The sequence below is a fragment of the Neofelis nebulosa genome, chromosome 13, assembly GCF_028018385.1.
Source record: "Neofelis nebulosa isolate mNeoNeb1 chromosome 13, mNeoNeb1.pri, whole genome shotgun sequence".
Lineage (NCBI taxonomy): Eukaryota > Metazoa > Chordata > Mammalia > Carnivora > Felidae > Neofelis > Neofelis nebulosa.
In genome coordinates, this window is record NC_080794.1 from 51,811,428 (window position 1) to 51,836,425 (window position 24,998).

The window sequence follows — 24,998 nt, forward strand, 5'->3', positions numbered from 1 at the left end:
TTTGCCAATCAGGACGGCATCTGCGGAAGGCCAGCCTCATGGTAGCCAGGCAGACGGGGCCCAAGGTGTTCCCAGAGGTCAGTGGAATTCTGCCACTCTTTACCCAGCAAAACCTCTTCCCTCCTCTCCTGGGGAACCATGCCTGGCTTTAAAAAAACGCTTGGCTAGACCTCCCTCCTCCTCTCCCGGGGGGGAAATCCTCTCCTCCTCCGCCTCACGCTGGCCCAGAAGAGAGCCTGGGTCCCGGGGCTAAGCCCTCTGCCAGCCCACCCCACTTCTGAATTTTCATTCTCCTCTAACTGGGTTTCTTTCGTTTTTAATCGAGTTGGCTTTTAATTGCACATATCAGCAGCCATTGAATAATGATTTTATCTATATTCTAAATTTAGGGCAGTTAAATGCAAAGCAAAATGCAGACACTTTCTTGTGTCTTAATTGAATGAAGGTCACAGCTATAACAACATTTAATTGAGCTATTTTTCATTATCATATTTTAATGACTTTGCACTGACAGTTCGCCTGCTTCTGAGGAAAGAGCATGATGGAGTCGTTTATTTCCCTATTTAGTTATTGTTTGACAACATCAGCTTCGATTAAGACCCTGCTTTATAGAACATTAATCATATTTGAATGAGCAAGGGGTATAAATGTAAACACATCTCCCTTCCCGCCACCGAGGCCCACGTCCCCACACGGAGGCTCACGAAACAAATACTTCACAGCCATTGTCTGTTTGCATAATAGCCAACAACAGCCAGCACAACAAATCCCCGCTTTAATTGTTACCACCCCTATCTCACCCTTGCACCTTTCAGGGAGAAGTTATGATCTTCCACTTCTGAATGCTCAATAATTGTGTCATTTATCTCAATTTGCAGTTCAGTCTTTAGGCAGCTATTGGCAAGCTGGCATTAAATAAAGAAGGGATAGACAACATCCTGGCCAAAGGAGATTTTCATTTCCAAATAATAATCAGTTTAATTTGCCCGCATATGACCAATGATTCATGTTCAGATTTAATAATCAGGATCACATAATCTGATTATAGGGGAAATAATTTGTTTACAACCCCCAATTTACTGCTCAGAATTCCATTATCTCTCTTCAGCCATTGGTTTTTAAGAGATACTAACATGACCCAGGGGAACCAAAAGCAAACTATTATATTTCCTACAATTAGATCTTTGCATAGTCTTAACCCCAAGCCCCTACATAAAAAAGAACAGAAACAGCATGGAGGAAACCCCATAAATAAAATGAATATATAATTGTGCTCAAAGAATAGCTCTCCCGGAGAGGCGGCGCTGCGAATCTGTTCCTCCCGCACTCGGGCACATCTGCTGGGCTCGACGGGTTTGTGCACTTAAACATAATCACCGTGTGGCTTCCAGAAAAAAATCCTGCTTAGAGACGGCCACCGTGAGCCGTGCTCAGCTCTGAGGCAGCCCTTTCGCTGCTGCCATTTAAAGATTTTTAAATTGCACACGTTCTTCAGATCCACTTCGCTGAAAGAGCCCACGTCCAGGGGAAAAGTTGGACATGATGCAATTTCTGGAAAGCAGATCCTACCCTGTTCCCATCTGAAAACACAGTTCTCTGCAATTGACCGGCCTTACCCCAGAGCGGTCAGAGCTGCTTTGAGAATAGCATCTCAGCTCTTTTTTTTTTTTTTTTTTTTTTTTTTTTTTTCCAAAGCAAGGAAATGGATGTGCATTGATGTAATTTAGTACCTTAGAGACGCGGACAAATTAGTGTAGAACATTATCACTAGTTAATTATGAATGACCGATTAATCAACCTAATCTAATATTCCACATTATGTTGATGTTATTAAAGTGCATCATGAAAATGACAGATAGTCTTCATTTGCTTTCTTTGGCCAAATGTGCACTCTGCAGTCATGATGTCAAAAAAAAAAAAAGTTTGCCAGTTTTAATATTAGAGAGTTAAATAATTAAAAAGAAGGTTTACCTGCACTCTGGCTTCTGTGAGGTTTATTTTCATGGCCAGCTCTTCTCTGGTGAAGACATCAGGGTAGTGTGTTTGGGCAAAAACTGCCTCAAGAGCTTCCAGCTGGTAACAGGCAAAAATATTTACCGGTGAGAGGCTGTGGCTAGGTGAGAGGAAGCAGATGCATAGTGCAAATTTGCTAGGAGCGGTGAGGAAGTGGTTTAGAGGATGAAATAGGGGAGGAGGAGGGAGAAGAGAGCTCTTCGAGAAGACGCCACAGAATTAAAATTTTAACCACGGATGATGGAGGAGCTAAGACTTACAATATCGGTGCTCCCCCAAGAAATAAGAGTAAGGGGAGAAGCACAAATATTCATTTGCTTTTCCACTTACATATCTTCATAGGAATCAAAGCCTAAGAGTGGCCTTACGAATCAGAGCAACCCGCACAGCTTTCCCCATAAGACAGAGGAGAATAGAAACAACTAACAGAGGTCCTCACTGTGCCAGTCCCACAGAAACAAGCTAGAGGTATTTGGGTTACTTTCCTGACGGCTCCCAGTTTGCTCCAGGGGTGGCACAGACCTAAGGGAAAGATCCCAGGTCCAGGAAACACACTATGAGGGTCCCGGTTCTAGCCCTTCCGTTTATGGACAGAAATACCTTCTACAAATCAGACAACTTTGGGGGCCCCGGTCTTCCCATCTCTCTACTTGGAATAAGAATGTCCTACCTGAATTTCTCAAAGGGTGATTTCAAGGTTCAAATGATATTGCTGATGTGGAAACGTTCCCCAAACTAGCAACCTCAGGCACATGTGAGCGATCATTATTACCGATTCACTTACTGCCTGGCGTGGTGAAGTCCAAATCACCTGCCCTCTCCCCAGACAGATTTCTTGACACATAGAGTGTTCAAGAACGATCCAGTTACCATAGTTGGCTTTATTTTTTTTTCTCAAGTTTTTTTATTTATTTTTGGGACAGAGAGAGACAGAGCATGAACGGGGGAGGGGCAGAGAGAGAGGGAGACACAGAATCGGAAACAGGCTCCAGGGTCTGAGCCATCAGCCCAGAGCCTGACGCGGGGCTCGAACTCATGGACCGCGAGATCATGACCTGGCTGAAGTTGGATGCTTAACCGACTGCGCCACCCAGGCGCCCCAGTTGGCTTTATTTTAAAACACAAAGAAGAGCTGCTCAAACTCTGGGTTTTTTGGAGGCAGGAAGTAGCCGACTCTCAGAAAGGGAACGCCATCATTACCTGCTGAAGAGTAAATGTCGTCCGGTTCCGGCGCTGTTTTCTGCGCAGAAATCCATCATCGAAATCTCCTGGAGAGTGGTTGCCAAAGGGTGCAGTGCCTACTGGGAGCAAACTGAATCAGCCTGAGCAGAGGACCTCCCTGTTCTCACACCAACCCCCGACACACCTGCTCTATTCGGAGGCACCTCCAGGCATAGTCCCGTCTGTCCCAGAGCGTCTTTGTCTGCTGCTCTCATGAAGGCCCCTTCTTTTCTACTCTCTCCTGCTCTCTCCCTCTCCCAATAACCTTTGACTTCAGGCCCAACTATGCCTATTTCATAGGGCGGATGGCAACCTTACTCCCCCCAGGATGGCCAAATCGCCTTCTTGTCAAATTCCGGGCTCTGTGCCAAGAAAAATCACGGGCTTGAGGCAGAGCCTTCACCTGCCCTCTGGTTTCCAGCTGCACCTCCGTCCACTGTGTTTTTATCTCCATCCCCTACCTACCTCTGACTCTTTCATAGAAGCCTCAACGGCTCCCTATAGCTTACCTATTAACTTTCCCTTGTTTCTATAAACAACAAAGCTTAACAGCTGGGGGCGGGGGAGGAAAGAAAACACCAAGAGCTTTCACTGCACGTTTCTCCTAGAACTTCAGGACACGAGGAGGTAAGAAGTTTATAAATGAATATTAATTACCGTTGGTCACAGCTAATCAGCACCATAGTGGATCTGTTATATTGATGTCAATTAACAAGAGGTCTGCACCAATAGCTACTGTCCTGAATTCCAAGCAGGCTTAGACACGGCCACTCTCTCCCCTCTCCCCAGGCTCATAAAGGACCCACTGCTCTCCACTTCCCTGAAAAGAAAGGCTTCCTGTCCACCGTCCTCCCCAACAACCTCCCAAGCCAGAACAGAGTTTGTCCCCAAACATGCATTCACATCATTTTCCAAATCTGCACCATGTGCTCAACGGTCTACAATGGCCTCTTAGAAAAACAAATGAGCAAGTTCCCATTAGCCCGTGCATGCTGTACCTGCCATGGGCTCTGGTCTCAGAATCACTGCGTGTTTGGCATTAGCAGCCGGCAAGCCACACAGGCAACCTCCCTCAGAAAGACCTGAGTCCCAAAGAAGCAAGGTTCTCCGGGCTCTTTAAAATTCTATCCACTAACAGGGGTCCCTCCTACTTATTATCCTGCTCTACAGTGCCACACACACCCTTTGCCATAATACCCCATGCTTCCCTGAAGCCTTCTGTTCCATCTTCTTGTCCAAACTGCACTCTTCCTAAAAACCCTAGTTACAAATATTTCTCTCCCCCATAGGAAACTTCAAAAGGACAGCCCCAAAGCGGTCTTATTTCCAGTATTTTGCGGGAAACCAAACTGTCTCCTTTTGAAACAAAGCACTTGATTGGCGAGGACAGAATGCAGACTCTCAGATGCTCCAATCGTTATCTGCCTCAGCCTTCTAACTTACACCTGCCGGTCCTAAATTGTTTCACAATGTGTACACATAATATCTGTAGGTGAAACATCACATGTCAAATTGGATCCTAAAAAAGACTGATGGTCCATCAAATGAATAAAAACAAACAGAAAAGAGGAAAACCTTTGAAGAAATTTTTTACTTAAAAATAAGTAGACGTGTTGATAACACTACAAAAATGTTAAACCTTGCCGATAATTAAACAAAACAGAACAATGAACTGCTATTTTCACCATTCTGGCAAACATAAGATGCATAATGTTACCCAGTACAGTTAATGGTATAATAAAATGTGTGTGTTCATTAACTATTTGTAGGAGCATTAATTGGTGCAGACTTATTAGGGGGGTAATTTGACAATATTCATCAAAAATTTAAGGGCACATACACATATTTAATCTGTGAATAAGTGTTCCAAAATAGAAAAAGAAGAACATTCCTGGCAACATGGCAATGGCGGGGGGTGGGGGGGGAACTACTGGAAACAGCCAAAGTTCCCATCAGTACAACATATAATGGAATATTACACAGCTGTTTAAAAGAAATCAGTAGATCTGTATATATTGACATGGAATAATCCCTAAAATATAGGTTACAAAGTAAAAAAAAAAAAAAAAGCAAAGTCCCAAATGATACGGCAATATGATCTCAACACAAATAAAGCATAACTATGGGGGGGGGGTGTTTTTCATGAAGGAATCATAAGAAACCAACAATAGAGAGTATCTTTAGAAAAGAGGTGGAAGGAGGATTTCACTTTTGAATGCAGTTTTCTCTTCTATTTGAATTTCCTTAGCAGGTATATGCAGTACTTTTTAATTCAATATCAGTAGAATCCCAGAAGTGAGATTATGAGTCATGCCTTGCTTTCTCCTTTATGCCTCTCTAGATTAATAAGAAATGAAAATTAAAAAGCTGAGAGCCTGAGCGAGATGTCATATTCCAAAGGTCGGTTCTCGGCCTTTCTATCTGCTGCAGATCACCTCCTCCCCAGCAACATTAGACTAACATACAACACCACTTTCTGCAAAACTGGCTCAGAAAGACATCTTCAAAGGGATAAAAAGGTTCTTAAAGACACCTCCTTTTCTTCTGGTCGTAGAATCAGCACTGAGGTGGGATGTGCCTCGGGTGAGGCGGGAAGGAAGGGTAAGCAGATTACAGCTCAGTGCACGGAAGCCATGATAAAGCCGGGCCACGACCCTCCTTAAGTGACTTCTGCAACCCACCCTGCGGACAGGGCTTCCCCTTAATTATCCAAGCAGCCCACCACGCACTAAATACCCAAATCTTTGCCTTCCCCTCTTTAACCAGAAGAGTAGGCTGCGATATGTCAGTCAGTTCAAATCCCCCCTCCGGACCTGGGGTACAATGTCAGGGAGTGCACCTTTTAACCTCTTCATAAAACAGATCGGCGTGGGTCCTTGGAGATTAAAGGACATGAAACATAGGCAAGTGTCTGGTCTCCCCTTCTTAGGAATGCTGACCCGAGTTAGCAGGGTTTAAACACTGATCCTTAGCCTCCTTTAGAAAATTCTACTGAATTCTTAAAAGCTTCCACGGTTAAGACAAAACAAACTTTCTGAAGTCCCTGTGCATGTTGGCCAACTGAGGCTCAGCTACTGCTCTAGGTAACTGGAGAAAAGGCGGACTAGTGTCCTCGGATCTCGGATATCTCCGGGTCCCTCAGTGCCTCACCACCTCTGCCCTCCCCCATGCCTCCCTCAACATCCTGGCCTCCAACATTCTCCCACCCCACAAATAAATCATAGGAGTAGGTTGTCAAAGCCTAGCCTGGTATTGTTCCCAGTTAGAAAAGTTCTAATAGTGCATGGCTGAGACTCTTGTTCTGAGGAAGATGCTGTTAAAAGGCCAGAATGTGTGGCTTTGCATTTGTCTGACGCCGGCTCTTGGGGGTCCCCCAGGCCCTGTGTGGGGGCACTAGAGAGCCAAGCTGTCCCCTTCTCACAAACCTACTTCCACCTAACAATCCAGTGCAGAGACCACACAAGGGATCTTGAGGCAAAATTTCTTCTAAGGCCTGGAGACCCTCAAAGTCTCAAACCCTGGCCATGGGGCTCCCCCTGGGAGTGGGGAGTGGTTGGCATCTGGGATCAGGAAATCCAGTGAGTCACAGGGAGGAGCCAAGCCAGGGCACTCGAGGGGTGTGGGGGTGCGCAGGGCCACCTAGATCCAGAGAGCCACGGTGGACCAGGACAGACGTTACAGCTTCCCTGAGCAGCACTGCCCTGTGCTCCAAGTGGGAGCAGACTACCATAGGTCAGGCTCAGGGTCCATGTCAGACGATGCGGGCCAACTCCCTAGTCTACCTTGGCTTTTCTGGATGTTTGCAAAACACCGTGAAAGATTGATGCGGCCCCCAGGGCGGGAGAGACCCGATTAGAGGCGTGACACCAGCATCTGTGCTGGGAGGACCGGTGGGTCCCTGCTGTGCCAATAGCCCGGGGGCCGACTGGCCCAGGCGGGGAGGGAGGTGGGAGGCAGGTGGTGACAGGGCGGAAGGCTGGAGTGGGATGTAGGGAGGAGGCCAGGGGCACCCTTATCCAACGCCCAGCGGCTGCGACCCTAGCGGAGAGGGAACCCAACCACCCACCTGCCACACCGCCACTCTGGCCCTTTCTGGCCAGCACCGGCCGTTCGGAGCGGCCCCAGGCGCGGCGCTTACTCACCCTCTAGCTGTGGCGGACAGTGGAAATAAAACATCGCCGACGGCCGGATCAGCTGGACGGCGGGGCCCGGGGAGGGTGACCGCTGGACAGACAAGGGGCGCGTAGCTCTGGCCTGGCTGCAAGGCAAGCATCGATAGAATCTAAGTCTCACTCTGCCTGCGCCCCGGACTGGCCCTAGTGCGCACTGGGCGTCCTCCTCCTGGAAACCACCCTCCCCCCCCCCCCCAACGCCCTAAGTCCACTGTGGGGACTGGAGGGGACGTGGCAGCTCCACCTCAAGCCCGGTCCCCTTGGGACAGCCCCTCTGTTCGGGTCCACCTCCCGGACAGCCATGCCCCCACCTCGGCCCCAACACCAAACCCGGGAAATCTGGCTCCCGGCTCTCAGGGGTCCCCCCCCCACCCGCTCAAGCTTTGCACCCAGGCCACCGCAGCCAGGTCCAGCGAACGCGCCAGGGCATCGGAGCGAGCTGCAGCCCTGGCCAGGAAGGCAGCCGAGCCCCAAGGCCGGGTGCGCAGGGCCGGGTGAGTGGGTCGGGAGCCGAGCGTACCTCGGCGGGCTGCGGGCTGCGGGCGAGGAAGGCCGGAGCGTGACTGCCTCCCGTCCGCACGCTGGGCTCGGCTGGAAGCAGGCGGGGCTCGGCGCGGCTGGCGCCCGCAGGACCAGAAAAGTGACTCGGGAAGTGGCCAGATGTCTTGCTGTCTGTCTACAGTGCGCGCCGCGGCTCAGCACTCGCCTTTATAATCTCACGCATAATTGGCCTTAATCTGATTATTTCCAGCGCTGTCTACAGCGAGTAACTTGGATAGGTCTATTGGGCCTTACAAATGGCCCACGTGGTGTTAAAAAAAAAAAATCCATCATTTCTCAGCAAACATCAGAAATGCTTTCCTTCTTTTAAAAGAGGATAGAAACAACCAGCACTACCACCACCCCCAAAAAGGCATTATTTTCTGAACACTCCACCCACACCCACCCTGAGTCCCCTCTGACTCAAACCTTCTTTCTCCGTGAAAAGCTTGGATATGGGCTCGCCCTTGTCAGGCCTGGCGACTCCCGGGCTGCGAATTGACAAAGCGCTGTTAATTGTAGCCGCCGGATGGGTTTTTGGGGGGACTCTGCACACGGCTTCCCTTTCCAAGCGCCCGTACAAAAGGAAAGTTTGATTTTGTTCTCAGCAAGGGGTCCCTGAATTTATGTTCGCTTCTCCATGCAAATGATATGCGGTGGGACCCCTTCGCAATTACTTTTAAAATGCATTCGAGGCAGACACTCAGTGGAGAGAGACCGCCCTTCCCTCTGCCTGGGTGAAAATTAAACTCTAAAGTACCGGGCTGAAATTTTCAAGTCGGGGGCGCGGGATTGGATCAAATCACATAAACTGCAAAAAAAGCAAGTCTAATGGCGCATAATTGGTTCTGTAATAGCATTACACCAGGATAATAGCCCGTTACGGCCCCCTGCACTATTAAGTGCTTCCCTGGCGGAAAGCCTTTATGATATTAAAGGGGGAATATAATGATATTTTGGTTATTAAATGCGTGTAATTAATTTATGCACCACTGAAAATAAAGTTGGTATTATGACCCACTCAAGATGCATCAGAAGAGGCAAGTCAGACAACTGTTGATAAGTTTGGTGTCTGTGTTCCGTCTAGACTGCTGATTTTATTTTGGGACGATGGCTTCTTGGACAGACTGCATAAATTGAATATTTTATAAACATTCTAATGCTGCGTTCGGGAGCCCTGGCGAGGTGGTGGGTCGGGTCCCTGCACCGCCTGGGTTCCAGCCTTGATCTTAAAGACACAGCGCGTTGGAAACAAAAGGCCTGGCGACCCCACACGTGGACACCCGCCGTGGGCAAGGCGCGCCAAGCTGAAAGGCAGCGAGTGCTGGGGTCCTGGGACTCCGGTGGACAACCCTTCGGAAAACCGCTGGGAGGAAGACGCGGCAACGCTCCAGCGGAGGCAGTTTAGGGCCCAGGGCACTTCAGCGGCCCCTCCTGGGCTCGGCCCACCCTGGCTCGAGGAGTCGCCCGCGCCACTAGGAAGAAACCGCCGGAAACTCTGGCGCAGTTCAGAACGGAGAGAGCCCCGGCGACAGCTCCGCCAGGGCCACTGACTCGGAGTCAGGCGGCCGGCTTCGGGGAACACGCCCAGAGGACCGGGAGGCGGGTGCGGTAGCCAGAGGGGCTGGCCGGGCAGCAGAGAGCACCGTTGCCACTTCATCCAGAGAGGGCTAGAGCCCCAAGAGCGGACCCTCCGTCAACCCAGGCCAAGAAGCTTGGCGCGCTATCTCTGTCACTTCCTGTGTCGCCCAGAGGACCCGGGCTCTCTGGAGACCTTTCAAAGAGCCTGAGGCTACCCTTGCGTGCCCGGGTCTACCAAAAGCCCCCTCGAGCTCGCATCTGCCCTAGGCGGCAGCTCCCCGTCTGCGCGCGCTGTGAGCTCCAAGAGCCTGGTGCCCATGAAGCGAATTGAGGAAGGTATCCGGGAGGGCTTGGTCGAGATGCTCCAGGCGCACCTGAGTATCTGTGCGGGAACCCGCGGCACCAGGCGCCCGGCGCCGCATTGGCCCCCAAAGCCAACAAAGTCCAAGCCCCAGTCTCAGCTTTCCATCCCTCACATCCACCGAAGCAGATTCCTATCAAGGCCCAGAGAGGTCCCGGGGAAGTAGACAGGCTCATCCTGGCTGGGTCTGCGGGCAGCGCACTCCCCAGGCCTCCTAGCCAGTCAGAACCCTGGACAGCGGCCCCAAGACCTTCTGGGGCTGCGGGAGGGAAAAGAGGCCAGTCCCGCGGGCCCCTCTGGGGCTCTGTGCTGCGCGGCAGTGGGACCCGCCCTGCAGGATCCCAGGCTTTGAGGGACCAATCCTCTCCCGGTTCAAACCTGCGGAAGTTACTTGCGACGCGCGCTCAGCGCTCAGAGAAGGGACCGAACTCTCGACTCCGCACCCCGCGCGCTGCTCCTGTCTCTCGGCTCCAGCCTGGAAGCCGCCCGCGGCGCGTCGCTGCCTGACCATGGCCTTCGCAGCGTCCCCGACTCGAGCCTGGCCGTCTCCCCAGGGTGGACAAGTAGCCGGACTCCCGGAAAACACCCACCTCGCGCGGGGCTCGTAGCCAGCTCAGGACCCTCCGCCTCGCCTCTCCTCGCCTCGCCTCGCCCAACGTTCCTCTCCCGTAGCCGCGAGGCCGGCTCCTTTCTGTTGACAAAACAGCGAATAAACACACAGCCAAGCAACGTAGAAACGAAAGCCTACAACAAACTTTGATGACGCGAGTCCCCTTTTTCTTCCGATTGTCTCTGACACTCGGCCTTCGGAGGTGACCAATATGCATTCGCTACCGTCCCCCTCCCCCACCAAAAAGGGCGTTCGAAACGAAAAGGTTATTTTTCCTTAATTCTTGTGCGGTAAAACGTATTTTTCAATTAACCAAATTCACCGATCTGTCCCGCTTGGACACTCTGATAATTTACAGCCTAAAAGTGTACTTTCTTTATCTAAAGACCAAGGTGACTGCTTTTAATTTTCTCTAACCTCTTTACACTTGATGTTCACCAGACTCATAATGTTAATTGGCTTCATATACGGATCATCAGTTTAATGAAGAAATAAATCCTGTGTTGCTTTATGTTTTAACAGTGATTGCTTTAATGAGGAATGTGACGTGTTCCAAAATCAAAGCTGCAGGAGACATTAGAGGGGGCTTCTATTAGGACGGAAATGCTTATTTAAAGTTAAAACCACGGGTCATATTTCAACAGATTCTCACACGGCAGGCCCTCCCCACCCCCACCTGGGTTGCTTCCAGCCTGTGGAAGGAGACAATTCTGTGGTTGGTCCTCAATGCTCCTTCTTCTCCGTATTTAATTCACAGCAGCTGCAGTCTCCTTTCCCTCTAAGAATCGTTTTCTGGTTACCAAACAGTCCGTGCTTCTTTACCTCCTGTCCAGCAGAGCGGAGAGAAGCCAGAATAGGGTGGGTTGTTCAACTTTCAAGGTTGTTCACTTTTTAAAAAATAAAGTGGGAAGAAAGTATCCCACACACCTTAAGATTTGTGTGCAGATGTGGCTCCCGCCCCTGGCAGTGAGGGCATCTCTACCACCGAAAATTCAAGCCTCCACTCCTAAAGACAGACAGACAGCTCCTGTTTAGGCTGAGTAAGCTGCTGCTGACCCACTGGCCCCTGAAAATGTCTGCAGGGGATGGGCGAGGCTCCCACCTGGGTGATGGGAGCTTTACATCTCTACATCAATTAATAGCAGAGTAAATCTGCTTTCTCTAATGGGTGTTTGATTTTTCTAATTTTAAGCTTGTTCTGTGAAGGGAAAACTGTCATCTCAAAAACACTGAGAGCAGCAATAAAATGCTGGAAATTAGAGCATCTATATCTGAAAGCCCTACTTGTCTTTCAGTTGAATTATGAGTTATTTTTAATTGATTCCTAAAAAGAATCCCAAATCCTTAGAAAATGTAGGGATTTGAGACTCCAGGTTGATGTCGCAAACATCACACACGGTATTCATTTCTTAGGGTTTGCTCTGTCTGTCTGTCTTTAGGAGTGGAGAAATGTTTCAAGATACCACGGTCAACATCCTTTGAGCCCAAATACATGAACATACGTTGGATTTGACATCTTAGTTGTGATTGGAAGAGATTTTCCCAACTTTCCTTTTAAAACTTGGTTTAGCAGAAACAATTTCAGTAAACATGGCTTAAAACAATAACAATATTTCAGGGGTGCCTGAGTGGCTCAGTCGGTTAAGCATCTGACTTCAGCTCAGGTCATGATCTCGCAGTTCGTGAGTTCGAGCCCCCCATCGGGCTCTGTGCTGACAGCTCAGAGCCTGGAGCCTGCTTCAGATTCAGAGTCTCACTCTCCCTCTCTGCCCCTCCCCTGCTCATGCTCTGTCTCTCTCTCTCAAAAATGAATAAACATTAAAAAAAAATTTTTTAACCATAACAATATTTCAGTTTTCAAGGAGGAAAAAAACCACACTGAATTCCTAATTATGTGTTTGGAAAGGGTCTGGGTGATTTGTAATGTTGTTTTGTTATTGAATTTTTTTAAAGCCTCCCTAGTGTAATCCCCAGTGGCCATACAGTTCTCCCAAGGCAGAAGGTAAAGCATATGCATACTCAGTATGGACACCACATATTTCTACTTGTCAGCTAATCTATTGTCATTTTGTAGTTTTGGAGACTGCCGAGAAAACTCAAGTTAGCTAAACGTATTAGATAGAATATGTGGGAAAAAAATAGCAGCTAATTGAAATTCCAGATGAGCAGGAAACGATGAACAGAAAAAATATATATACAACAAGGGATAGATACGCATTTTATTATCTTGGAAATTTCCTATCATTCATTAGTTTTACTGTCATGTGAAAGTAATAGCTACTTAAATACAAGCCAACTTCCAATAACTTCAGCTGTGATGGCCACAGGACAAAGTGTATTCCCACGTGGTTCCCAGGGAGTCTTACAGCTGAGCTCAAAGTTGCCTAATCCTCCCAAGACAAGAAAGCGTTGCACGTGACCAGGCCCACCACCTACAGAGTCTATGTCTACTAGCTTCATAACCGAGGTGCACTTGAGCCAGCCACTCATCCTTTCAGAAACCCCATGACTTCCTCTGAGAAAGGAGGATAAATATGCCTAAAGTGCTGATGAGGAGATTAAAAACAGTGCTACAGGATGTTCAGGACAGTGAAACTATCCTGAACGATACTACAGGTGGGTACGCGCCATTATACTTTTGTCAAAACCCACAGAATGGACAACGCCAGGAATGAACCCTAATACAAACTATGGGCTCTGGGGGATTACGATGTGTCAACCTACAACTCTGGTGGGTTGTTGATAAAGGGGAAGCTGTGCACGTATAGGGGCACTGTTGCTGTTCCTTCTGCTCAGTTGTGCTGTGCATTGAAAATTCCTCTAAAAAAAGGGGGAATGGGGGAAAAGTGCTGAAAACAATGCCCAGCACAGAGCAACCACTTAACCCCAGCCATGACTGTTCTATCATTATTGTTATTATTGCCTTGCCACTACTAAAACCCACATGCCTAGGGGGCACGTGCCTGGAGAGGTGCTACCCTGTGCTGCTTTGAGTACTTAATAGATGGCACACTCCTTTTCTGGGTGTTTCCAGGATTAGGCAACTTTGAGCTGAGCTGTAAGACTCCCTGGGAACCACGTGGGAATATACTTTGTCCTGTGGCCATCACAGCTGAAGTTATTGGAAGTTGGCTTGTATTTAACTTGGGCCAAAGCAGCACCACCCTGGGAGGGCTTTTCCAAGGTTCTTCATCCTACCTATCTGTCAGTCTGCCATTGTCAGGTTTTTGAGCTTCACCCAGCACACCCCAGAAAACCTAAACCAAAGGCCTTTAAGCTGGATCAGGGGTATTTTATTTGGCCAACAGAACATTTTTAGAAATTCAAATGGACTGCCTTTAGACTGAGCATGTCAACTCTGTTTGGCCACAAGCCCCACTATTCCACACTACTTTCCCCCAGGCCACTTTATGCATTTGTGTGACCCATCTGGTTCCTGCAGGCATCTGACTTCCCTACCCCAGATATAAATTCTGTATGAGTCTATCATAATTTTCAGACCGATAAGGGCTTCTTCTCAAGTGTTAGGATGGGAGGGGAAACAGTCCATAGCCTCTGAACTTTCAGAGTTTAATTCAGCCCAATTCAACAAAAACATACCTAGTAACTTACTTGTGTTAGGTGCAGAGGACGCAGACCTGAGCTTTTGGTCGTGGGAGCCAGTCCCTAGAGATTCTAGCTAGCAAAGGAGATGAGATAGCAGGGAGAAAAAACACTGGCACTATCTGGTACCACACCAAAAGGCATTGGATTCACTGGGACTTCTCTCCATGCCCTACAGAGCTTTCTGAAAGGATAGCTGTCAGAATACAGGCTACCCGCAGCTGGGGGTGGGGTTCCCACACTCATGTACCCTCATGCAGCTTTAGATGGAGAAGCACCCTCTTATTCAGAGAGTCTCCCCTCTGTCCTGAGGTGGTCCAGGAATCTTGACGGGGCTCAGCATCAGCCTTCAGCCTCACCCTCCCCAGTTCCAGCTGCAGTGAGAATTTGGGGCGACTGGATCACACATCAGTCTGGGATATATCCTACAGGTACACCTACAGTTTCAATTTGTAAGATCCCAACATCCAGGACTACTCTGATGGATCTATCTACCAGAGTCACTGGCTTGGAGCAAAATCATTTAATAAACATTCAGTTGGTGAGTCTAGCTGACGATTATTAAAAATGTAATAATGAATTGCTAACAAGAAAATGAAACCAATCCAAGGAAATCTCAAATAAGATCCAGCCAAAAATAGAAGAAAGATCTCAGTCTCCAAGTCTACATTACCTCACCAATAAACCCAGGAAAAATAACTTTCAAGGTCAGCTCTTTGGTGCACAACAATTCTCCATAAGAGTGAAATAAAATAGAGCTGTAGAATCTTAGGAACGGGAGCATAGAGAGAATAAGGTGCAGTAGCCCCTAACAGCAGAAGCGTTACTGGAGTCCAACCCTCCCAGCCCCAAGCCCAGTGCTGTCTGCTACTCTCTTTCATCGGACGTGTTTCTCTTGAAACAAAATATACAGTCAATTGCCCATGCTAAGTGCTCAATAATTGTGTAGAATTTAATCGAAATGACTATTGAAGAAATGAACTAAGTTTGCTACATGAGTGATTAGTAAACACAATGAAAGCGTTCCAATTTCTAACAGACTTGAATTATGTCAACATCTATAGCGGGAGAGGAGTGGGTTTTCAATCAGGTGGACTTGGGGTCAAATTTGGCTTCTTCCTACATTCCCTTTTCCTTGTCTGTAAAGCTATGTGTCCCAGCCATGAGGACCTGAACCTCGGTCTTCTGTCCACACACACAAAGTAGGTACTTCATAACTGTGACTTCTCTGTGATACTCTTGCAAACCTGGATTTGTAGGACCCTTCCTCTTCCCTTTGACCAGTCGGCTTCTGCCCATGATTAGAACCCACCCCTCCAGGATACTGCCCCCTAACCTGCCCATTCCACTGCCCTCCTTGTACTGTCCAGCAGTATTGGGTCAGCCAGTCACCTTTGTGACTTGGTCAGCCATCACCTTGCTTAGCATGGCCAGGCCATGAGTGTGCATAGCAGGACTTTTCTGCACACACTAGCGGTAAGGCACTCACTGCTTCCCTCTTCTCTTGCCGGCCTCAGCCTCATCCAACAGCAGACTCTCAGAATACATTTAAGTCCCAACATAAATATTTATTGAAGGAAATTGACTGATGTCTGAGCAAGGCTGGTGCAGGCAGTTTCCACCTCTCAGCCTGGTTGCCATTTAGCCCACAGGGCTCCACGGGCCAGCCAGGCAAGGAGCAAAGCTCAGTGCCACACACTGGGACACACTGGGAGCCTTCTCTATTTACCTGTCTACTCATTTATTTCTTCATTCATTCCACAAATAACTGTGGAGCACCAGTTTCATGCCAGGTAACATTCAGGGAATGCACCTGTAAACAAGACCCCAAAGACCTAGGGGGTTAATATGTCAGGAAAGCTTCTCATAACCGCTGTACTGGAGCTTGCCAAAGCCAGGCCTCCCGTGGCAGGCTGCACCCCTGGAGAGGACCCCAGCTGCCCAAGGCTACTCCCACAGCCCCCCAGAAGCTAGGCTCAGAAAGTCCCAGCCAGAAGGAATGGGTTCCAGAAGCTGCAGGAGGACAGCTAAAGCAGGGATGCAGGGAAGGTGGAGGTCCCCAGCACAGCCCCCCACATGTCCATCCTGTAGCCCCAACATTCCTGTTCTCCCTCACCCTCTTATTCCCTCAACAGATGCTCACTGAGAACCATGTTTGTGCCAGCCTTATGCTAAGGGCAAGAGAAAAGAGATACCTTTTCTTTCACTGTACTCAAAACCTTTTAATATATGTGTGTTGTTGTTTTGTATTGTGTTTGCTAATATTATCTCCCCAAGTAGACTATACATGCCATGAAGGTAGAGAGCAGGTCAGCGTGGACTTACCATGAGACGCTAAGCACTTAGCCCAATGCCTGGCACCTAATAGGCACGCAGTAAGATCCGTTGAGTGCATAGATGAAGAAGGCAAGATCTCTGGGCTCAAGTCTCCAGGACAGAGACATGAACAGACATTTGGCGATCAATGCCTCTCCCTGCAGTGCTGTCTTATGTCCTTCGATGCTCTCTCAGACAAGTCAGGGCATAAATAAGTACATGAATCAAGGGCCAATCAATCGTCCCTTCTCTCCTGTATCTCTTACTAAACCATGCCGCAAACCTCTCAGTCACAGCGGGCACCTCCAAGATGGTCGTAAGTGACTCACAGTTTGCAGAGCACGGCAGATGCACTGTCCCGTCTTGCGGGAAAGGTACAAGAGCATGAGAGCATTCTCCTAAGCTGTCTTGCCAAACTCGACTCACAAGCCATTCTCGAGCTTTCTGTCTCCCCACTCCGCAGCCTGAGGTAGTAGAATGCGTATGGCATTTCACATCCAAAATCCCTGTTGCTACTTTCCAGCTCTCTAGTCATCTGACTTTTTGAACATCAATTTCCCCATCTGCAAAAGAGAAATGATTCCCATCTCAGAAGTTGTTTATGAAGTGGTAAAATGCTCCGTGGGTGTGGTGGTGGTCGTTAGCAGGTGGGGGCTCTCTTTCATAAAGGTAAGTGGGGGGTGGGCAGGGGAGTGGATAACAGCCTGCCCCTTCTGCTCCTCTGTCAAGACCCCAGCATGCCTGCCTCTCTGGTATTCCCATTATCTCCCTCTCCCTTCTGCCCCTGTCCCAAGTCTTGCCTCCATCTGGCATTGCCTATGCTAAACTCTGTTCTGTCCAAGTGATGCCTACCTCCTTTCCTCTCTGCTATAAACAGTGTTTAGACGGGGGAGGTCAGAGTGGGGAATGGGTTTAGGGGAAAGAAACCCTCATTTCTCACTGTATGCAGAGGTTGCCACCTGGCTATGAGAGTTTTTCTGTTTGACCAGAATTGCTATTGGCTTTATTTTATATTATGTAAACATTGAAAACAACTGTACAGAACACAACTGGCCATGGCCCCTTCACACAATGATTTCTGCCTGACCTCTGAAGGCATCTGAATTTACAACCCCTAGATTTCTTTTTCTAGATAGATTTTTTTAAGTTAGTGGGCTTATGGCTGACTTTCCTTTTATTGTATTCTTCAGAAAAAGTTGTCTAAAGGAAAAATCAATCAATCAATTAAACATTTTTATAAATATTTATTATTTATTTTGAGAGAGAGAGCAAGCTAGGGAAGAGGCAGAGAGAGAGGGAGAGAGAGAATCCCAAGCAGGCTCCACACTCAGTGCACAGAGCCTGACGCGGGGCTCAATCCCACAATAGTGAGATCACAAACTAAGCTGATATCAAGGGTCGGATGCTTAACTAACTAAAAGCCCCAATAAATGAAATGTTAAAATGTTTTTTAAGTATCAATAAGACAATGAACTAAAACCATCAATAATCTCACAAACTAAAGATAATCATTAATATGTTATTATACAGCTTATGGTGTTTTACATAAATTTATTGTATGCATACTTTTTAAACAAATAAAAAAACCCCAGGATTGTACCACTACCCAGTCTTTTAGTTTCTTATTCACTTAGTAATATTGTGAATATCTTTCGATATCACTGAATGTTTCACAGTATTCTTAGAGGTTCTATACGGGTAGTTAGACATATGTCCAGGTGCTGTAATAGAGACCTGAAATAGTGACTTAAACAAGACAGTTTATTTCCCTTTTATGTTGACGTCCAGTCTGGTAAGGTGGCTGTGCTCCGTGAGGTGGCAAGGCTCCCCCTGACCTGGTTTCTCCACTATTCCTCGGGTGTGGTCCTTGTCCCCATGGCTCAGGAGGACCCCTCCCCAGATCAGCATTGCAGTCACCAGGGAGGGTGGAAAAGGTGACACATCCTTCCTTCAGAGGCACAGCCCTCTCAGGGTCTACACGGAGCACTTGTTACCTCTGCTCTCCTCCCATTGGCCAGAACCGTGGCCACACCCATCCATTAGCCTTAGAAACAGTTCTTATCTTGACATCCCTGTGCCAGATGAATAGGGCAGCTTCTACCATTAGATAGAACAGGGGGGAATAGATAATGGGAGACAACTGTCAGTTACTGCCACTATCTTATTTTGGGGACTACTGTGGGATCATACACCTATTGTTATTTTTTGAAGATAAATTTTCAGTAGACAAATTATCAAAGAATAAGCATACTTAAGTTTCAAAAGAGCGATTCTCACTTCTCCTCGTTTCTGTAAAAGGTCATACCCACTTAAACATTTTTCTTTTTGGCTTTCCTTCTGCCTTGAGCACACTTCAGGTCTCCATCCTTTAAAAAGGGACCAGCCTGGCACCCCCAGCCCCTGCCGGTCTGGAATGTCAGGTACTGCTGAGAACCCCCTTGCCAGGGGATGGAAGTCTGGATGGAGCCCCTGATCCCCTCAGACAGACTCTTAGGTAAAAGCGCTGGTTGGGGGCAGAGGTCACATTCAGGAAACCTTAGGCAAAAGGACACTGGGATGTGGGCTGGAATGCTATGGAGGCAGGTCCTGGAACAGGCAGGTAGTTAGAGCTTTCTTTCCCAGGGCTGGAGAGAAAGATATTCACAAAATCAAATGCCAGGGGAGTCAAGACTCCAGGCCCCTGGCTGATTTCTTCCCCAAACAGGTTCATCTAGTAGTGGTCCTGAGGGCCTCCCTTAAACCCACTCCACAACTTTGGTGGGTCTTAGAGGAAGCTGCCACCAGCAGATGGGGCTCTCTGTTTACACCCCTACTTCCTGGATCACTGGTCAACACCATAAACTCCATGAAAATCTAAATTCAGATTAGCCATGAGTGCCTCAAAAGGAGACTGGGGAAGTGGAAGGAAGGCGGGTGAGGATATCCTAGGCAAGTCCATCTTGGGAAGCAGGGAAGTGGAGTGGGGAGGGTCTCTGCGTTCCTAGTTCTTCCAGCCCAGTTCTCTCAGATCTCCGCTTTCCTTGAGAAAGAGTTACCAAGCAGCTGGGCGACTTCTGAAATGGCCACTATCCTGAAGTCACAGGGAGCCAATCAACCCAGAATCACCCTACTGATTTCAGCCAGAGCCAACAATTGCCACCAGGAGGTCCCAAGCTGCAAAGAGGGGTAGCTTGTTCCTTTACAGCAGGAAACACCACTGAGTCAGCTTCCTGGTCCATCAGAGAAGCCCCTCCAGAAGCCCTCCCAGCTGCCCCCCCCACCCCCCGCCCCGACCTGGCCAGTCTTCCCACCCTGTCCTTGCCCTTCTCACTGTCTGGGAAGCCTTCGGGCTCCGGCCCACACTTCATCCACCCTTAACTCAAAGTCAGCTCTTCAAGAGATTTCTAGGGACACCACAGCTCCACTCTCCCCAACTCTCTGCTCTTCTCCTGCCTTCATTTCTTTTTTTAGTCATCAACACCTTCTCACAAGTTTAAAAGAATTTTTTAAAATCTTTATTTATTTTGAGAGAGAGAGAGAGCTGGGGAGGGGCAGAGATAGAGGAAGAGAGAGGATCCCAAGCAGGCTCCATACTGTCATACTGTCAGCCCAATGTGGGGCTCCAACCCACGATCGTGAGATCATGACCTGAGCTAAAATCAAGAGTTGGTGGTTTAACCGACTGAGCCCCGCGGGGGCCCCAACACCTTCTCACAAGTTTTAATGGCACGTGTTTAGTGTCATCTCCCTGCTGGCATGCAAGCTTAATGGTACATCTGGAGTCTAGAACAGCACCTGGCTGGTGCACAGCATTTTGCTGACTGAAGAGACCCCAGTTCTCCCCCTGGCTGGACCAGCTTCCAGCAGCCCCAGGTCCCCTTGGCCACCACCAGGACTCTCCAGGCCAGGACTCTCCACCACCAGCAGAGTTTGAGGCCTGAGAAATGTACCTTCTTACTGCTGAGAACTTCTCCTTAATTATCTTGCTAATTATAAGCCCTATAGTCCTAGCTCTGCCCCGCCACCATTGCAAACCTCATATCCTTATGAAGTCCAGGATAAACAAATCCAATATATTTTGTTTTAATTATTGCTGTTTAATGGGCCATAATGAAACTACGGCTTGGGTGCACAAAAGGAGATCATTTAGAGAAGGCGCCGGTACAGAGCTGCTGGTGAGTGAAGGCCTTGCTGTTCCGATTTCATTTACTGTAATGCCGGCTGCCTCCCTGTGCCCAGAAACCCATCACTTATTCATCCCTCTTTGCCTTTGGCTCTGAGCCTGCCACCCCTGCAGGATGTCCACCCTCATGGAGAACAGTCAGGAGCCCGGGGACCAGGGGGACAGCGGAAGATCCCTGTGGGCCGGGTACCTGGACGTCTTCCCGCATGCTCACTGAGGCAGCGGGAAACTTTTAAAACAATTTGACAGTCTGACAAGCCACACATAAAAGACATCTTTTTCTATGTTCTCTTCTCTCTCTCTCTTTAAATCATTATATGGTGTTAAACAGTTTGCCACACTTATATTGCTTATATTGTATTCTATTTCTTTGGGGGCTCTTTTTTTTTGGGGGGGGGCTTCTCATTCCATGCCTGTTTTTCTGTTGGAAGTTTCAAAATTTCTACTGGAGTACTAATGCTTTGTAAGAGCTCTGGATGCCATAAGATTTTACTCTTCTGTTTGGCCTCCACGTGGCCAACGTTTCTCTTGGTTTATCACGCACCAGTGGCGGTGTGTCCGTTCACAGGACAATCCCAGTGACTCTGTGCTTTGGCCTTGGTGAGGGCAGAAGTGGTCCCTCCGTGGCCCAACCCCCGTGTGTGGAGTCGGTGGGAGGCAGCACCCTCCCTCCTCACTCAGGGGCTGGTTCCCTGGCTGCCCAAGAAGAACGACCCCCTCCTCTCCAACCCCCAGGAGGACCCTGTCCCTCCTCTACCCTGTGCTCCCCACTCAGGCTTTTCCAGCTTTAGGAAGTAGAAACACTCTATTCTACTTCCACATTCAGGCTCCTGCCTCCTTTGAATCTTTGTTTCTCCTCTGGAGGAGACTGGGGAAAAAACATCTCTGGGCAACAGTGAGAGAATTCGGGGGAAAGGAAATATCCAGGCAAAGGACCCAGCGGAACCCTGGAGAGCACCCCGCATGATGGCTTGTCTTCACCCCACATGATGGCACCCTGCCTGATGGCTCCCAGAAAGACTCCTCAATACCCTGCGGCCAGTCAGCGAATGGAAGAGTGGGGCCTCCTTTCAGCTCTTGCCCACCAGCAAAGCAGTGTTTGAGGGTGAGATCTGGGGGGCGTCAGCTGCAGAGAAGGTGGGGGAGACTTGGAAATAGCCAAGGCTGCAGGTGACACTGGGCTCTACAGAGCCATACCCGGCCCTGGAGCTGGAGTCCTGGGAGGAAGGGAGGTCCCACCCCCACCCCCACAGCATTTCCAGGTGCAGCCAGATGCTGGTCCTGGGCACACAAAAACTTGAAAGGGCACAGAGGCAAGTCTGGCCCCTAACTGTGGTCAGGGGATTATCTGAAGACAGTGGGTATTGTGCATGCTGTCATCTAACCAGTCAATAATGTGGACCAGGCCAGAGGGGCCTAGACTTACCCAGAGCAGGACACCTATGGGATCAAATAGCAGCAGGCTCTGGAGGTCTGTGAAGGAATCTGTGCCTGTTGTCCCTGCAGATGGCCAGTGCTCCCATAGACTCCTGCCTGTGCAGGATAATGAAGCTTCTGTCTGGGGTGCAGGCTAGGGGATGCTGGTGGTTGAGAGCTGGGGGACCCATGGGCCACAGCCTCTGACAGCAAGCTGCCCTGCAGGCCCCAGACTCACAGAAGGTGGGACAAGAGGGTAAAACCACAGAACTGTGAAGAGACTGAGCTGGGGCAGGGCAAGGCACTGCCAGTAGCCCCCAACCCCATCACAGCAGACTGGTGGGCAAAACCCAGCTCTGCGGCTCAGGAACTGTGCCCTGTCTCCAGCGGGCCCAGCAGGCAGGGCTGCAGGGGAAGGGGTGATTGAAGAGAGGGGAGAGATCGAGCCCAGGGCGTCTGAGGAAGACTGAGCACTTTTTCCACAGCACCTGCTCCCCTCTTACCTTTGAGAGCTCCCAGCATCCTTCTAGACCTGTGGTTCTCAACGGGGGAAATTTTATCCCCAGGGAACATTTGGAAACCTCTGGAGATGCTTCTGGTTGTCACAACCTGTTGGGGTAAGGGATTGCTACTGGCACCTAGTGGGAGAGGCCAAAGATACTGTTGAACTCCCTGCAATGCAGAGGAGTCCCGTGCTCACAACAAAGAATCGTCTATCAGGCCCCAAACGTCAACAGCACGGAAATCCAGAAACCCTGTTCTAGACTCAGCTCGCCCATCCGTCCATTCATTCATCCAACACATATGCACTGAGGGCCACGTGTGTGCCAGGCTTAATGGCCCCTCTGCTGACATGCCTTCCTTACCCCAGGCACGTGTAGGCCCCATGTCTTTCTCCTCTTCATCCCATGTCTTCATTAAGTAGTAGACAAGTCCCACACACCAGCTCTGTGCCACACTTTGCCCTGCAGAAGAGGGGCCCGTGAAATCTTCTCCTAGATGCTCCTGGCCTGGCCCCACACCATCTTCTCTGCCACCTTTTCTGTGAACTAGTATTTGGTTCATCTCCCTCACCAGAGTGTCCCTTTACTCTTATTTTCTTACTGTGCGTCTGCCCCTCTGCTGACACTTTGAGAGATGTGCCATTTCTCTCTCTCTACAGATAAGGAGGCTGCCATTCAGAAAACCTGGGGCACTCTCTTAAAGTCACACAGCTAGCTGGCCAGGGGCAGAGCTGGGTTCAGACACAGGACTCTGACCACATTCTCAGTGTGCAAAGGGCTGTAAGCCAACAGCCCGCATTTTTAGGTCTGCAGGACACCGAGAAAAAAAAAAATCCTTGAACGGGATCTTAGGTTGATCTGGGAAACCCAAGTTGTGCAAAGCCTCAAGGTCACCAGATCCTCATTTGTACCGGGCAGGAGCCCACCGCAGGCTTGTAGGCAAGGCCTGTGTCCCTGGCCCTCCCTGCTTCCTCCTGCAGAGACACACATCTCCCTTGGTCAGTGTTCCATGCTGCCCAAATCGGAGAGTACATCTGTTTTGTTTTAAAAATGGTTGTTTTTTTCTTGTTAATATCTTTATTGTAGAAAAGGTGGGAAACATAGTTAAGTAAGAAGAAAACAAAAAGCACACAAGATCTCAATAACCAACTTTTGTAATCAGTTTGTAACCATTTTTTTTTTCATCCAATGATGCTGTGAACATCTTGCTATGAACATCATCTTCTATTTCTTCTCCATAACTTGGATGGGAGAGTGGATGAATGGGTGGTAGATGAGTGGATAGGTAGATGATGGGTGGATGGATGGATGCTGGATAGATGGGTGGATGATGGAAGGAAGGAAGGAAGGAAGGAAGGTCACTCATTCACCAGTTAGTGCCCTAGAAATGGACATTTAGTTCACACCTATTCTTAAATGTTCCAAATGGTTTCTCCTTGATAACATACTAAAGAATTTTCTGGTGGGAGTTTTTTCTTTCTTGTTTGCTTCATTTCATCTAAGCAACACCACGCACCTACAATGGACCATAGAGGAAGACTTACTTCTCTTTCCACTACATGGTGACAGTGGTAGTTTACAGGAAAGGCAAAGTTCTTGTTCTGATTTCATTAGACCTCTGGTGATCTCATCTGGGATCCAGCTGAGTTTGTCAAGGAGAAGAGTGAGGATCAAAGACACTTTTGCTTTACTGCTCTCTCAGCTGCACAGGGACACAGGTGCCCCTGGCCCCTTGGCTTTGCAAGGTCTCAGCTGTGCCAGTGACCTACTTCCCTAAGCTTCATAAACACCATTGGTGATCCACCTTCTAAGATGGACAGCCCCCACCATCCATTGTCCAGCCAGCTGGGAGAGGGAAAGACCCCAAGCTAGGACTCAGGACCCAAGCAGTGGAGGAGATGGAAGAAGGCAGGGAAGACATGAAACCCTTCCTCCTGCTTCCTCCAGACATGGCCTGGTAAGAATGACTACAGAAGCCTCCAGTTCATTTATTATTGATTCAGTACTATCAAGGACTGACTCTGTGCCCAGCCTATGTGGTCCACAGGGACCCAGCAGTGAACGACCCTGAAGGAGAGGATGACACAAGCAATAACAGCCCCTCCCAGATTGGAACCAGCCACCCTTTCCTACCCAAGCCAGTACCATTCCCAAGTCCTTGTCTCATCCTGTGAGGTCAATCAAAATTCAGATTCACTTTGCAGATGGATAAAGCAAGGCTTAGGGAGAGTCTATGCCTTGCCTGTCACACAAGGTGTTCAATGCATCCTTAGGCAAGATCTGGTGCTCTGGGCTTCCAAGTGGATCTTTTTCCTCCCATGCCTGATTTCTCCTCCCCCTACTCAAGGGAGTCAAGTTTTTATGCCAGGGTGAGGCCCCAGGAAGAACTGCCACCCATCCCTGCCTCACTGGCAACCACAATTCTCTACCAACATGCCTGCACACCACCATGGTGAGGTGTCTTCTGCTCATTGCAGTAGAGGGAGCTGACAGCATTGAG

General features: G+C 48.9%; 1 protein-coding gene across 4 annotated transcripts in view; it reads right to left on the reverse strand.

The window, feature by feature from the left end:
• DRGX (dorsal root ganglia homeobox) overlaps positions 1-10,644 on the reverse strand; it is a 62,656-nt gene extending 52,012 nt beyond the window's left edge. Inside the window, exons 1-4 of one of the 4 annotated variants that reach the window (XM_058697003.1) lie at positions 10,479-10,586; positions 7,377-7,492; positions 3,214-3,311; positions 1,972-2,073 (exon numbers count right to left, since the gene is read on the reverse strand). In XM_058697003.1, coding sequence (XP_058552986.1) covers positions 1,972-2,073; positions 3,214-3,311; positions 7,377-7,410 — 234 coding nt within the window. In that variant the 5' untranslated portion in view covers positions 7,411-7,492; positions 10,479-10,586. Of the gene's footprint in view, positions 1-1,971; positions 2,074-3,213; positions 3,312-7,376; positions 7,546-10,478 lie in introns of those variants that run through there. The other 3 variants (XM_058697002.1, XM_058697000.1, XM_058697001.1) reach the window with 3 other exon arrangements.
• Positions 10,645-24,998: the final 14,354 nt, after the last annotated feature.